Source organism: Ranitomeya imitator, chromosome 6 (assembly GCF_032444005.1).
Source record: "Ranitomeya imitator isolate aRanImi1 chromosome 6, aRanImi1.pri, whole genome shotgun sequence".
NCBI classification, from domain to species: Eukaryota; Metazoa; Chordata; class Amphibia; order Anura; family Dendrobatidae; genus Ranitomeya; species Ranitomeya imitator.
Window position 1 is genome coordinate 94821384 of NC_091287.1, and position 14330 is coordinate 94835713.

The 14330-nt window shown below is 44.7% G+C and overlaps 1 protein-coding gene across 4 annotated transcripts in view; it reads right to left on the reverse strand.

Moving 5' to 3' along the window:
- LOC138642037 (probable serine carboxypeptidase CPVL) overlaps positions 1-14330 on the reverse strand; it is a 133473-nt gene that overhangs the window by 69120 nt on the left and 50023 nt on the right. For all 4 annotated transcript variants that reach the window (XM_069729930.1, XM_069729932.1, XM_069729933.1 and 1 more), the window contains exons 4-7: positions 8759-8873; positions 5835-5893; positions 3540-3619; positions 2113-2179 (exon numbers count right to left, since the gene is read on the reverse strand). In XM_069729930.1, coding sequence (XP_069586031.1) covers positions 2113-2179; positions 3540-3619; positions 5835-5893; positions 8759-8873 — 321 coding nt within the window. The remainder of the gene's footprint in view (positions 1-2112; positions 2180-3539; positions 3620-5834; positions 5894-8758; positions 8874-14330) is intronic.

Genomic DNA, 14330 nt, shown 5'->3' on the forward strand with positions numbered 1-14330 from the left:
GACATGGATATTTATTTTACACACTATTATTCATATCTTCTCTACAGCAAACGCTGCTGCAGAGAAGATATGAATGGCAGCTTCAGCACCAGATGCAGGGGACAGCGCTAAACTTTAGCGCTGTCTCTTGCACGGTGCGTGTGGTACCCAGTGGGCACACGGGCGGCACACGTGTGCCACACTGATGTGCCACAGAAACGCACGGGCACACGGACACGGATAATTCCGGTACTGGAATTATCTGGACGTGTGAGACTGCCCTTACAAAGCGCCATTAATTCCGCAGCACTTTACAGACACTGTCCCCATTGGGGCTCGCAATGTAAGTTCCCTAGCAGTATGTCTGGAGTGTGGGAGGAAAAAGGAGAATCTGGCAGAAACCCACGCAGACATGGAGAGAACAGACTCCTTGCAGATATTGTCCTTGGTGGGATTTGAACCCAGAGCAGCAAAACCATGCCAACCACTGAGGCACCATGCTGCACTGTATTAAAGGGAACCTGTCACCCCCAAAATTGAAGGTGAGCTAAGACCACCAGCATCAGGGGCTTATCTACAGCATTCTGTTATGCTGTAGATAAGCCCCCGATGTAGCCTAAAAGATGAGAAAAAGAGGTTCGATTATACTCACCCAGGGGCGGTCCCAGTTCTGGTCGGATGGGAGGCCCCAGACCGCGACGCCCATCTTCTTATGATGACGTCCTCTTGTCTTTACGCCTTCACAGGAGCCGTAGCGTGCTTTGTCTGCCCTGTTGAGGGCAGAGTTAAGCACTGCAGTGTGCAGGCGCCGGGCCTCTCTGGCCTTTCTGCCTGCGCACTGCAGTACTTTGCTCTGCCCTCAACAGGGAAGACAAAGTACGCCTGCGCCAGAGCGTGAAGACAAGAAGAGGATGTCATCGTAAGAAGATGGAGGCCCGGGGCACCCATCGGACCGAACTGCCCCTGGGTGAGTAAATATAACCTCTTTCATCTTTCAGGATACATCAGGGGCTTATCTACAGCATTACAGAATTCTGTAGATAAGCCCGTGATGCCGGTGGGCTTAGCGCACCTTTGATTTTGGGGGTGACAGGTTCCCTTTAAGAGAAGATCTTGATACAATATAGGGACACCTATTCACAGGATGAGGGGCCCCACTGATCACTGGAATAGGAGGTCCTGAACTTCAATTACTACATACTGAACGACCTCAGTGAGGAGGAGTGATGTCCTAGTTAATTCTGTGCCATGCATCTCCATTCATTTCTATGAGACCCTTAACAGTACATCACTTGGCAGTGTCTCAGGCTCATTAGGTGGGAACACCTTTTTAAATGAACATTTTTCGAGTGACTAACCCAGAGCCAAGCCCAGGAGAGGATCTGAGTAAGGAATACACATTTAGGAAGGGAGGGATCCCCCACTGAGAAAGTTTTAACATTAAAGCTCCAGAAGGGGCAAACACTTCTAAGGCAGCTTATGGAAAGGAGATTCACCCATTTTAATGCCCTTATGAAATGTGAAAATATGCATTTTTGTCAGAAGACGACAATGATCACCTCAAATAAAAGCTTTAAGATTAGCCATGTTAAGTGCCTCTCACTCGAAATCTAAACGTTTGATCAGATATTTTTTGCCCACCCCAACCTACTGATTCTACCGTGTGTGACGGACAAGTGGGTGTGTTCAAGGGGAAAACAAATGTTCAAATTCTTGAGAGGAAGAGGTTTTTTTTTTTTTTTTTTTTTGGGGGGGGGGGTTGATGCTTTTTTTTTCTTAAATCTAACACCAGGTCAATATGAAGGTTCTGTCCTGGTTATAAGGAACAATTATTAGATGTCCTTGTCTGTAGGACTTAGTATTTTTCAGACAATTGGGCTATTAAATCTGCACATATTTAAAGGGGAAGTTGCTGCAGCAGAAAAACTACTAGGATATTGGGTAACATTGCTGCAGCAGTTCTTGGTTCACAAAGGCCGAAGCAAGAGACAGATTTCCTCAGCAATAATGGTCTACATGCTTACTGTACAGGGTAGGCAGCTTCTCATTTCTGTTAGAGCACCACCTATTGGCAAGACAAGCTTACAGACTGGATGCGTTACTTACTATATGGCTCATTCTCAAAATACTCACTTCTCCTGTGGCATAAAATTCATTTTTCTGATATTCTGGGAAGATCTGGTAAAATTGAGTGAGTGCACTAAAAGTGAAAAAAAAAATAATGAGTTTGAGGACATGACGACCATCCCTTAGTTCAACTAGAATAAACTTGCCATAAATAGTCCAAGATAGCAGACGGTGAAATCAGAAAACTGAGCCTATGCTTAAAACTAAGGGTAGCGCTCCTGCAAGAATCAGTGCCGAGCTGTACTCAGGCAGGAGTTTATTCCTGAAATACATTTTGTCTAGTGACTGTTCTCAGCCATGTTTGTTAAGGGAGCATTAACAATGACCAAACCATGCACAGGAGACTTACGCACTTTTGTCGTTGCCAGACTGCTTAGTGCACCATCCTACCCACTTGCTTTTTCATCCAGCGCCACCAACCTTTGGCTCTTAAAACGGGTATGTGCACACGTCAGGATTTCTTGCAGAAATTTTCCTGACAAAAACCGGACATTTCTGCCAGAAATCCGCTTGCGTTTTTACCGCGATTTTGACGCATTTTTTGTGCGTTTTTTCCCAAATGCATAGAATTGCGGGAAAAACGCAGAAAATCCGCAAAAATAATGAACATGCTCATTTTTTTACCGCGATGCGTTTTTTTCGCGGAAAAAAAACGCATCCATGTGCACAAAACATGCAGAATGCATTCTAAATGATAGAATGCATAATGTATGCATTTTTAATGAGTTTTTATAGCGTTTTTAGCGCGAAAAAACCTGAACGTGTTCACATGGCCTTAAAACCAGAATTGGTAATGAAGAACTGCAGATATGGATGGCAAACAAGTAGCTGGGAAGTTGTACTGAACAAGTCGGCAACACTAAGGTTGGACAAGAAGTGAACAGTGGCTCTTGGACTGAACTTGCCTTAAAGATGTATTCCCATCTCCAAGATCCTATCCCAATATGTAATATTAGCAAATACCTCCAATTAGAATGTAGTATAGTTCTTCTGATTTGCTGTCTTTCCTCATGTGCAGGCATTGCAAGACCACAGGTATCCATCGTTAAGACCACTAGCAACTAGCCAAGTCACTTCATGAGTAGACAACTATAGATATTTAAGGTCCTGCAATGCCTGCACATGAGGAAAAAAAGCAAATCAGGAGAACTATACTATATTTCTAATTGGAGGTATTTGCTAATATACCCACTACATATTGGGATATGATCTTCGTGATGAATTCCCATTTAAGGAGAACATTGACAGTCATCTCTGCAGCAAGGTGAGCAACCACCACAAGGAGTATTTTTTTTTTTTTTTATTAAAGGCTATTGCCTCTATCTAGGAACTAATCTTTAGATCTTCGAAAACAAAAAGAAAATCACACATCGGATCTGGTAGAAGCCTTTAAAATCGCATTTTATCCAATCCCGGAGGTGGAACTTTGTTACCTGTACAAATCTCTGCCGACATCATCCTGATTTACCGCATAACCCTGGTCATCTTTTGTGAAGCTAAAACCAGTTCCAACCTAAAAGTAAAAGATAAGTTACAAACTATTCGTTAGTATCAGTACGCTTTACTGAGTAAAAAGATACAATACAGAGTGATTAATCTAGGTTTGCCTTCTTAGTTTAGGCCCACCGGCTTTATAGGAAAGTAGTCCGTTCCATGCACAGCTACAGTGGCTGTCAGTTAGGTAACTGACGGGCAGCACGGTGGCGCAGTGGTTAGCATTGCAGCCTTGCAGCGCTTGGGTCCTGGGTTCTAATCCCACCCAGCACAACACCTGCAAAGAGTTTGTATGTTCTCTCCGTGTTTGCGTGGGTTTCCTCCGTGTACTCCAGTTTCCTCCCACATTCCAAAGACATACTGATAGGGAATTTAGATTGTGAGCCCCAGTGGGACAGTGATGATAATATGTGCAAACTGTAAAGCGCTGCGGAATATGTTAGCACTATATAAATAAAGATGATTATGATTATTATTATTATTATTTAGAATTTAGACCCTGCTAAACCATCACTGTGCACCCTCCACACCCATTCTTCATCTTCATTTTTAGAAAACACCAGTGATTGTCTTACCGCTGTCTCTAACATCATGTCCTCCCTCTATCTGAAACTAAACCTGTCAAAAACTGAACTCCTCGTGTTCTCTCCCTCTACTAACCTACCTTTGCCTGACATTGCCATCTCCGTGTGCGGTTCCACCATTACTCCAAAGCAACATGCCCGCTGCCTTGGGGTCATCCTTGATTCTGACCTTTCATTCACCCCCTACATCCGATCACTGGTTCGCTCTTCTTACCTGCATCTCAAAAACATTTCTAGAATTCGCCCTTTTCTTACTTTCGACTCTGCAAAAACTCTTACTGTTTCACTTATTCATTCTCGTCTGGACTATTGTAACTCTCTACTAATCGGTCTCCCTCTTACCAAACTGTCCCCGCTCCAATCTGTCCTGAATGCTGCTGCCAGGATCATATTCCTCACCAACCGTTACACCGATGCCTCTACCTTGTGCCAGTCATTACACTGGCTACCCATCCACTCCAGAATCCAGTACAAAACTACTACCCTCATCCACAAAGCACTCCATGGCTCAGCACCACCCTACATCTCCTCTCTGGTCTCAGTCTACCACCCTACCCGTGCCCTCCGCTCCGCTAATGACCTCAGTTTAGCATCCTCAATAATCAGAACCTCCCACTCCCGTCTCCAAGACTTTACACGTGCTGCGCCGATTCTTTGGAATGCACTACCTAGGTTAATACGATTAATCCCCAATCCCCACAGTTTTAAGCGTGCCCTAAAAACTCATTTGTTCAGACTGGCCTACCGCCTCAATGCATTAACCTAACGATCCCTGTGTGGCCTATTTATAAAAAAAAAATAAAAAAAAATCAGGTTCCTCGCATCATGTTCTCATTCACTTTATGCAGTTAATAGCCCTCTGTGTCTGTACTGCTACATACTTAGGCAGTTAACTGGTTCATGCAGCTTTACATGAACACCCGAGCCTTACACTATGGCTGGTCCGAATAACTAAAGCAATTGTTATCATCCACCTCTCGTGTCTCCCCTTTTCCTCATAGTTTGTAAGCTTGCGAGGAGGGCCCTCATTCCTCCTGGTATCTGTTTTGAACTGTATTCCTGTTATGCTGTAATGTCTATTGTCTGTACAAGTCCCCTCTATAATTTGTAAAGCGCTGCGGAATATGTTGGCGTTATATAAATAAAAATTATTATTATTATTATTCATCAGTGGGCTACCTAGTGGTCAGACCGCTCCCACAGTAAGGCGATTGCAGATCCTTGTGAAACCCCACCACTTTATATGCTGGGAAACCCCTATTGAAATGGATGAGACTGTAAGACCACCAGCAATACCGGCATCTGCAGGTCAGTACTGCATGCCGAGAAAATGAATCTGGGTTTTAACCTTTTATACAGAACTTCCAATACATCAAGCCCTATACTCTGCTATTTATGATTTAGACAGACATCACAGAAGTGTTGACTATCGTCCTAATGCCCATAAGGTGATGGAAAGTGCCAACAGTGTCCATAGTTCGCCCATAAAGAGACTCCTATATAGCAACCACTGCCGTCATCTTTATAAACCATGTTGCTGAGTATATTTAGGTCACTTTTGTATCTATAGTTCTATAAAAATCGGAGCGCTCCCTTAAGAGCCAACGTTCATTAATTGATTTATGCCCTTAAATTGAATAAATTACTTACAGGGTTATCAATATACAACATGGAATATTTGTTTGTCCAGGCAAACTCTCGATGAACCACTATAAGGACAAAAGAGAAGGAACATGTGGTCATTACTGAACGTGATCATGAATATCCCCAAAGCAGATGTTTCACTACAAATCCCCCTCAGTAGATGAAGCAGTGACCTCCCATAACCACTTGGAGGAAAAAGATTCTTTAGCTATTTATTTACAAGAGGAGGATGCCTGACCCTCTCCCCCCCTCCCCCATAGTCTGCATTGGAGATTCTCCCCCTCCCCCCTTCCCTTTTGTTTCAGAAGAGTTCATTACTGGATTCTATGAGTGTAGCTATTCCAGTGTAACCAGCATTAAAATTAACTAAAGGTACCTTCACACTTAACAACATTACAACGATAACTATAGCGATCCGTGACGTTGCAGCGTCCTGGATAGCGATATCGTTGTGTTTGACACGCAGCAGCGATCTGGATCCTGCTGTGCCATCGCTGAAAGTCCAGAACTTTATTTCGTCGCTGATCACCTGCTGACATCGCTGGATCGGCGTGTGTGACGCCGATCCAGCGATGTCTTCACTGGTAACCAGGGTAAATATCGGGTTACTAAGCGCAGGGCCGCGCTTAGTAACCCGATGTTTACCCTGGTTACCATTGTAAAGAAGAAAAAAAAACACTACATACTTACATTCCGGTGTCTGGCACGTCCCTCGCTGTCAGCTTCCCGCACTGAGCGCCGGCCGTAAAGCACAGCGGTGACGTCACCGCTGTGCTCTGCTTTACGGCCAGCGCTCAGTCAGTGCGGGAAGCTGACGGCGAGGGACGTGACAGACACTATTTACAATGGTAACCAGGGTAAACATCAGGTTACTAAGCGCAGCCCTGCGCTTAGTAACCCGATGTTTACCCTGGTTACCCGGGGACTTCGGCAACCACACAAGGACTTTCCAACGACCACGGCCAGGTCGTATCGCTGGTCGTGATCGTTGGCAAGTTGCTGAGTGTGACAGTACCTTAAGCCTTCCAAAATTAAAGTGAATCAGTCAGCAGGATTCTATGTGTGCTTGTAGTTCTTTCAAAGACAAGTCCAACAATACCTTAACATGGCCGGTCTGTTCCTCCATTACTGAGAAATAAGACTCATTTGTATATCAATACAAATACTGAATGCCGATGGTAGATGTGAAGCCTCTGTCACTCCAGCTCTATTCCCGCAGTGTGCCGCCTCCTCCTTGACTGACCGCCCCTATACGGAGTGACTTCAGGCAAAGTAGCCGACAAGCAGGCGGTAGAGAGTCACTAGCGCTATTCTCCGGTCAAAGGATTCAGATCAATCAGTCCTCTTGCCTCATTTGCATATTAGCGCAAACACTGGGTTTCTTTTTAAACTGGTCATGTAATGTATTGCTGGACTTTGAAAGAACTACAGATTCATAGATTTGGGTGTGAAATCCCAATCACTAATTCTCTAAGGTTTAATAGAGAAGATAAACCCAAAACGACTACTAGTCTGCAATAGACTACTGGCCTTAGGCTACGGGTCTGCAATCACTGACTGCAGACTTGTGAATCCACACATGTTCACTGTGTTCTGAGGATTCTCTGGCGCCAGGAGCGGGTGGTCATGTGCCCACATGTGCAATCTGCATCCTTCCAGACACATCTAGTGGGCACACGATCACATGTATGCAAGTTACATTTTTGGGCACATGCTGGCTGCTGAAGTCTGCAGACATGTAGCCCAAGGCCAGACTAACCCCAAGGCTCTTTTTCACTTTTGTGAAAACGTTCAGCATTTTACAGTAACTAAAATTAATGCTTTTTTTTTAAAACTGCATTCCATTCACATGGTGTTTTTTTGCTTTTTTTTCCAGACAGTATGTGGAGGGAATCCAACTTGTATTTAGATGGGCTTGCACTGCTTATTGTAGAAAATCCTGAGAATCTGTCTGATCATGTCTAAGCTTCCAACTAGTGATGAGCAAGTATACTCGCTACTTGAGATTTCATGAGCACGCTCGGGTGTCCTCAGAGTATTTTTTAGTGCTCGGAGATTTAGTTTTCATCGCCTCAGCTGAATGATTTACAGCTGCTAGCCAGCCTGAGTACATGTGAGGGTTTCCTGGTTGCTAGGGAATCCCCACATGTACTTATGCTGGCTAACAGATTTAAATCATTCAGCTGCGGCGATGAAAATTAGGTCTCGGAGGACAAAAAAAAAAAAATACTTGGAGGTCACTTGAGAGTGCTTGGGAAATCTCGAGTAACGAGTATATTGGCTCATCACTACTTCCAACTCTTTCTCCCTTCTCCTGAGCCGACTGAAAGCCAAAGTGCAGTTCAACTTTCATGTGGTAATATATCACCTCAGAAGCCAAGACCAAAATTAGAGGTACAAACTATTAGTCAGTGAGCTCTGGTATCTGCATCCAGCAGTAATGCAATACAGGCTGTAAAACACTAAGGAAACCCAAGGGCAAAAAAGGTAACTACGGGAATCCAAAAATACATGATAGAGATTCAGAGTTGTCCATGTTTACATCCCTGAAAGATCTACTGGGCAGCATGGTGGCTCAGTGGTTAGCATCACTGGGTCAAATCCCACCAAGGACAACATCTGCAAGGAGTTTGCATGTTCTACATGTTTTGTGGATTTCCTCTGGAATGGGAGGAAACCAGAGACATTGATCGGCATTCTAGAATGATCCCCAGTGTGGACGGGGATAATAACGTCTATGAAGTGCCGTGGTATATGATAGCGCTATACAAGTAAAATATACATTTAATTCATGTTTTTTTGTTCAATTTTTAGGTCTGGCGTAGTGGTTTTACCTCATGCCAATATTTTGGTGTGACTTCACTGACCCCTCTTCTGGCTGTGATATATACACAGCTCACATCTAGTAAAATGGATATGAAAGCGCTTACGTGTCAGGTTCTTATTCACGACATAAGGTCCATGCTCCACGAAGAGGCCAAACATGGATGAGCCTCCTGGTCCTCCCTGTAGCCAAAGTAAAACTGGGGCAGACTCCGGACTGAGCTATAGGGAGGGGGATACAAGAAGAAAGTTCACAGTAAGGCATGGCGGTGTGTTTTTATTCTTCTGTTGCACCAAAAGAAGCCATTAATTACTATACCATGCTGTAGATGTTTTCTACTGGACAAAAGAAAGAAAGCCACAAAGATGAATCTAGCAAGAAGAAAACAGCCCTTCATTTAACCCTTGACCAAGCTCCTTGTTTTGGCTCAAGTAACTGTATGTGTGATTCCAGCCAACAACAACTTACCTTTGTGGTACATAAAAGCAGATGTTTGTTAGGTCAGTAAGGGTAAAACTATGCACCCACTAACAAAGCAACTGGGTCATTAGAATGGAGAGCTGACAAAGCCAATAGCATCAATATCAAGACTTAATGGCATCATGTCGCTATTAGTAGTAAGACAGCGCCATCTGCTGCTCAAACTCCGTAATGGAGAATCATCAATTTCACCTATTCCTAGAACGGAGATATAGATATATTTCTACAGGGACATCTCTAGAGGGGCAGGTGGGGCATTTGTCTTTGAAGTGGGAATCGGCCATTCTGTGCCAGCCGTCAAACCGACAGACAGATCAGAGAAGGTGCAGCAGGCCAGCTCCAAGTGATCAATTGTAGCCCCGACAGCCAGCACGTCTGGGTCAGGGGGAACGTCAGCATGATCAGGTCCTGTGCACACTGCTCAATATAAAAAATTCTAGCACTCATCTGATATGCTAAAGATTTATTCAAGTGAAGCAATCCCAAAATCCATAATGTTTCGGTCTTACATTTAAACCTTCATCAGACTAGGATCAAAAAAGAAAATGGAGAAACCAGTGCATCAGTACATGCCTTCCACACGATTATTTAAAAAAAAATTGTTTTTTTTGTAACTTAACATAAGATCACATGAAGGTGCAAAGCATAACATATGGTATACATGAATATTCCAAGAGTAATAAGGATGAATCCAATGTCACCGTCACTGATAAATCACCAAATAGTCAAACATAATATAGTATAATATATATATATGGAAATTAAGCCATGCAGTTCGTTGTATAACCACACGCTATGGTACCATATAAAAACTAGTGGTTATACAACTAACTGCATGGCTTCATTTCCATATGTATACATTATACTATATTATGTTTGACTATTTGGTGATTTATCAGTGACATTGGATTCATCCTTATTACTTTTGGAATATTCATGTATACCATATAATGTTATGCTTTGCAACTTCATGTGATCTTGTGTATATGTTATTTTGGGGTGGGATTACAGCCTGGAGGACTTTCCCTCCCTCCCTCCAAACGAAGTTTGTTGGTTTGCTATGACATCCAACTTATATTGCTTACAAAAAGGTATTTGATCTAGCCCAAGTTGTGGCTCTGCAGATCTAGTCCATAGAGGCCCCAGCACTTTCTGCCCATGAAGCTGAGATTGCTCTCAGCGAGTGCGCTCTGAGGCTTTCTGGTGGGGGATCTCCCCGCCGAGATATAGGCCGCACTAATAGTTGAATAGCTTAATCCATCTAGCTAATGTAGCTTTGGACGCCTTGTTCCCCTTGTTTCTTCCAGACATCTGGATGAAGAGGTTAGAGTCTATTCTCCAATTGTCCATGATCTCCAAGTAGTGGACTATTGTTCCTTTAACGTCCAATGCGTGCAGAGAACGCTCTTTCTCAATACTGTAGTTTTGACAAAGGGTAGGTAGAATGATCTCCTGATTTCTATGGAAGTCAGATACCACTTTGGGAAGAAAGGCAGGATCCAGTCTTAGGATGATGCAGTCACCTTGAACCCTCAGATATGGGGTCTTTAATGGAGAAGGATTGGATTTCCCCAATACGTCTCGCTCGTGTTATTGCCACTAAGAAGGTTACTGCTCTCAAGTTTGCTTGATCTAGTGGTTCATATGGTTCTTTGCAAAGTTCGTTCAAGACTAGGCTGAGATCCCAAGGAGGTACTGAGCTGCATATTGTGGGCCTAAGATGCTGAGCGGCTTTAACAAATCTCACTACCCAGGGATGGCTGGCCAACTGGAAGTCATAGAAAGAACAGAGCTGAAATTTGTACTTTTAGCGTACTGGGTCTTAAAGCGACTGTCACCCCCTGCAGCCATTAGAAACTAAAAGCCACCTTGTGCAGCAGTAGTGCTGCATTCTGACAGGGTGGCTCTTTTAGTTATTGGTGCATTTAAAGCCAAAATAAAGCGTTTTATAATTTCGCAAAAATACCTGTCTTTAGTCCCGGAGGCAGGTCTTAACCCCCCTGCTGCAAACGCCACACTTCAGTCACTCAAATCTTCTTTGGTGCCGTGCGCCACCCCCTCCGCGCTGTTTTTTTAATCAAATCCGGCGCCTGCGCTGTTTAGTACTGGCTGGGGCAGGCGCAGTGAGCTCTGGTTGTCTGACCTCAGATGCAGACTGCGCCTGTGCGGCCGCCCTGCTTGTGAATCCCAGCCCCGCAGTGTGTTATGCATTATGCACAGTGCAGGGCTGGGATTCACAAGCAGGGCGGCCGCACAGGCACAGTCTGCAAGACTGCATCTTCCTTTCCCGAGGTTTGTTTCCTCGGTCCACCATGATAGTGATCTTTTTGCCTCTTTGGATAAGAGCAACTTTTGTCATAGTGAAAGGACTTCTTGCTGCAAGGGTCTTGAGTGATCCGGACTCCACTGGATGCTGAGAATGCATGTTGTCATCAAGCCCAGCACCCTCATGGCCTTCCTTATGGAGGTCTACCTCTGTTTCTGTAATATCTGAATCTTTTTTGATTGATTCTTGTTTGTGCTGCAGGTGGTATGAATGTTCCTGAATGGAGTCCAGGATCACTCTGAGAAACGGCTTCCTTGTTTCTGGTTTGAGATTTGACTTCTTTAGATTTATTAGCCATCCCAGATTCTGTAGGACTGACCTGGTTGTCCCCAGATGTCTTTACAGTTGTTGAGGGGAGTCTGCTATAAAGGCCCCTTCACATTAAGCGACGCTGCAGCGATACCGACAACGATCCGGATCGCTGCAGCGTCGCTGTTTGGTCGCTGGAGAGCTGTCACACAGACAGCTCTCCAGCGACCAACGATGCCGGTAACCAGGGTAAACATCGGGTAACTAAGCGCAGGGCCGCGCTTAGTAACCCGATGTTTACCCTGGTTACCATCCTAAAAGTAAAAAAAAACAAACACTACATACTTACCTACAGCCGTCTGTCCTCCAGCGCTGTGCTCTGCACTCCTCCTGTACTGGCTGTGAGCACAGCGGCCGGAAAGCAGAGCGGTGACGTCACCGCTCTGCTTTCCGGCTGACCGACGCTCACAGCCAGTACAGGAGTAGTGCAGAGCACAGCGCTGGAGGACAGACAGCGGTAGGTAAGTATGTAGTGTTTGTTTTTTTTACTTTTAGGATGGTAACCAGGGTAAACATCGGGTTACTAAGCGCGGCCCTGCGCTTAGTTACCCGATGTTTACCCTGGTTACCAGTGAAGACATCGCTGGATCGGTGTCACACACGCCGATCCAGCGATGTCAGCAGGAGTCCAGCGACGAAATAAAGTTCTGGACTTTATTCAGCGACCAACGATCTCCCAGCAGGGGCCTGATCGTTGGTCGCTGTCACACAACGATTTCATTAACGATATCGTTGCTACGTCACAAAAAGCAACGATATCGTTAACGATATCGTTATGTGTGAAGGTACCTTAAGAAGAGTGTCGTCCAGATAATGAATGATTAGGATCTCTTTCTCTTAGGAAGGCCATCACTTCTGCCATCAGCTTGGTGAAGATTCTTGGGGCAGATGAGAGGCCAAATGGCAGGCACCTGAACTGGAAATGTTCTATATGATTCAGGTTCCTTATGGCGAATCTGAGATTGCTGATGAGAGTAGTAGATGGGGACCTGGTAGTAAGCAGTTTTTAGATCTAATGTGCTCATTACTGAGCCCTTTTGAATTAGAGGTATAACGGATTTGAGGGACTCCCATCTTGAACTGTTTGTATGATACCCACTGATTTAGTGATTTTAGGTTTATGATTGTACGATGTTCTCCGCCTGGTTTCTTTATAGAGAACAGGCTTGAACAGTGTCCCCTGAATTTTTGAGAGCTGGGTACTGGGATAATGGCTCTTAACTGGAGAAGGTCCTGGATATTGTCTAGAAGTCTCTGGTGGACTGTTGGAGACTGGGTCTGAGTCAGACAAAATCTCTTGGGAGGTAACTGGCTGAATTCTATCCTGTATCCGTGTTCTATCGTGCTTAGGATCCTGTTATGATAGGCAATTCAGTACCACAATGGACATAGCGGTCAGAGCACATACAGTGATCTGACAATAACCCAAAATCATAGAACGAGCTCTGAGACGTGGGAACTCTGCAGACCGCAATCCCTAATCCTCTCCAAACAACACTAGAGGCAGCCGTGGATTGCGCCTAACTCTGCCTATGCAACTCGGCACAGCCTGAGAAACTAACTAGCCTGAAGATAGAAAATAAGCCTACCTTGCCTCAGAGAAATACCCCAAAGGAAAAGGCAGCCCCCCACATATAATGACTGTGAGTAAGATGAAAAGACAAACGTAGGGATGAAATAGATACAGCAAAGTGAGGCCCGACTTTCTTAACAGAGCGAGGATAGGAAAGATAACTTTGCGGTCTACACAAAACCCTAAAGGAAACCACGCAAAGGGGGCAAAAAGACCCTCCGTACCGAACTAACGGCACGGAGGTACACCCTTTGCATCCCAGAGCTTCCAGCAAAACAATTAGACAAGCTGGACAGAAAAAATAGCAAACAAATAGCAAAGAAGAACTTAGCTATGCAGAGCAGCAGGCCACAGGAATGATCCAGGGAAAAACAAGTCCAACACTGGAACATTGACAGGAAGCCAGGATCAAAGCATTAGGTGGAGTTAAGTAGAGCAGTACCTAACGACCTCACCACATCACCTGAGGTAGGAAACTCAGAAGCCGCAATACCACTTTCCTCCACCAACAGAAGCTCACAGAGAGAATCAGCCGAAGTACCACTTGTGACCACAGGAGGGAGCTCTGCCACAGAATTCACAACAGTACCCCCCCTTGAGGAGGGGTCACCGAACCCTCACCAGAGCCCCCAGGCCGACCAGGATGAGCCACATGAAAGGCACGAACAAGATCGGGAGCATGGACATCAGAGGCAAAGACCCAGGAATTATTTTCCTGAGCATAACCCTTCCACTTAATCAGATACTGGAGTTTCCGTCTTGAAACACGAGAATCCAAAATCTTCTCCACAATATACTCCAACTCCCCCTCCACCAAAACCGGGGCAGGAGGGTCAACAGATGGAACCATAGGTGCCACGTATCTCCGCAACAATGACCTATGGAATACATTATGTATGGAAAAGGAATCTGGAAGGGTCAGACGAAAAGACACAGGATTAAGAACCTCAGAAATCCTATACGGACCAATGAAACGAGGTTTAAACTTAG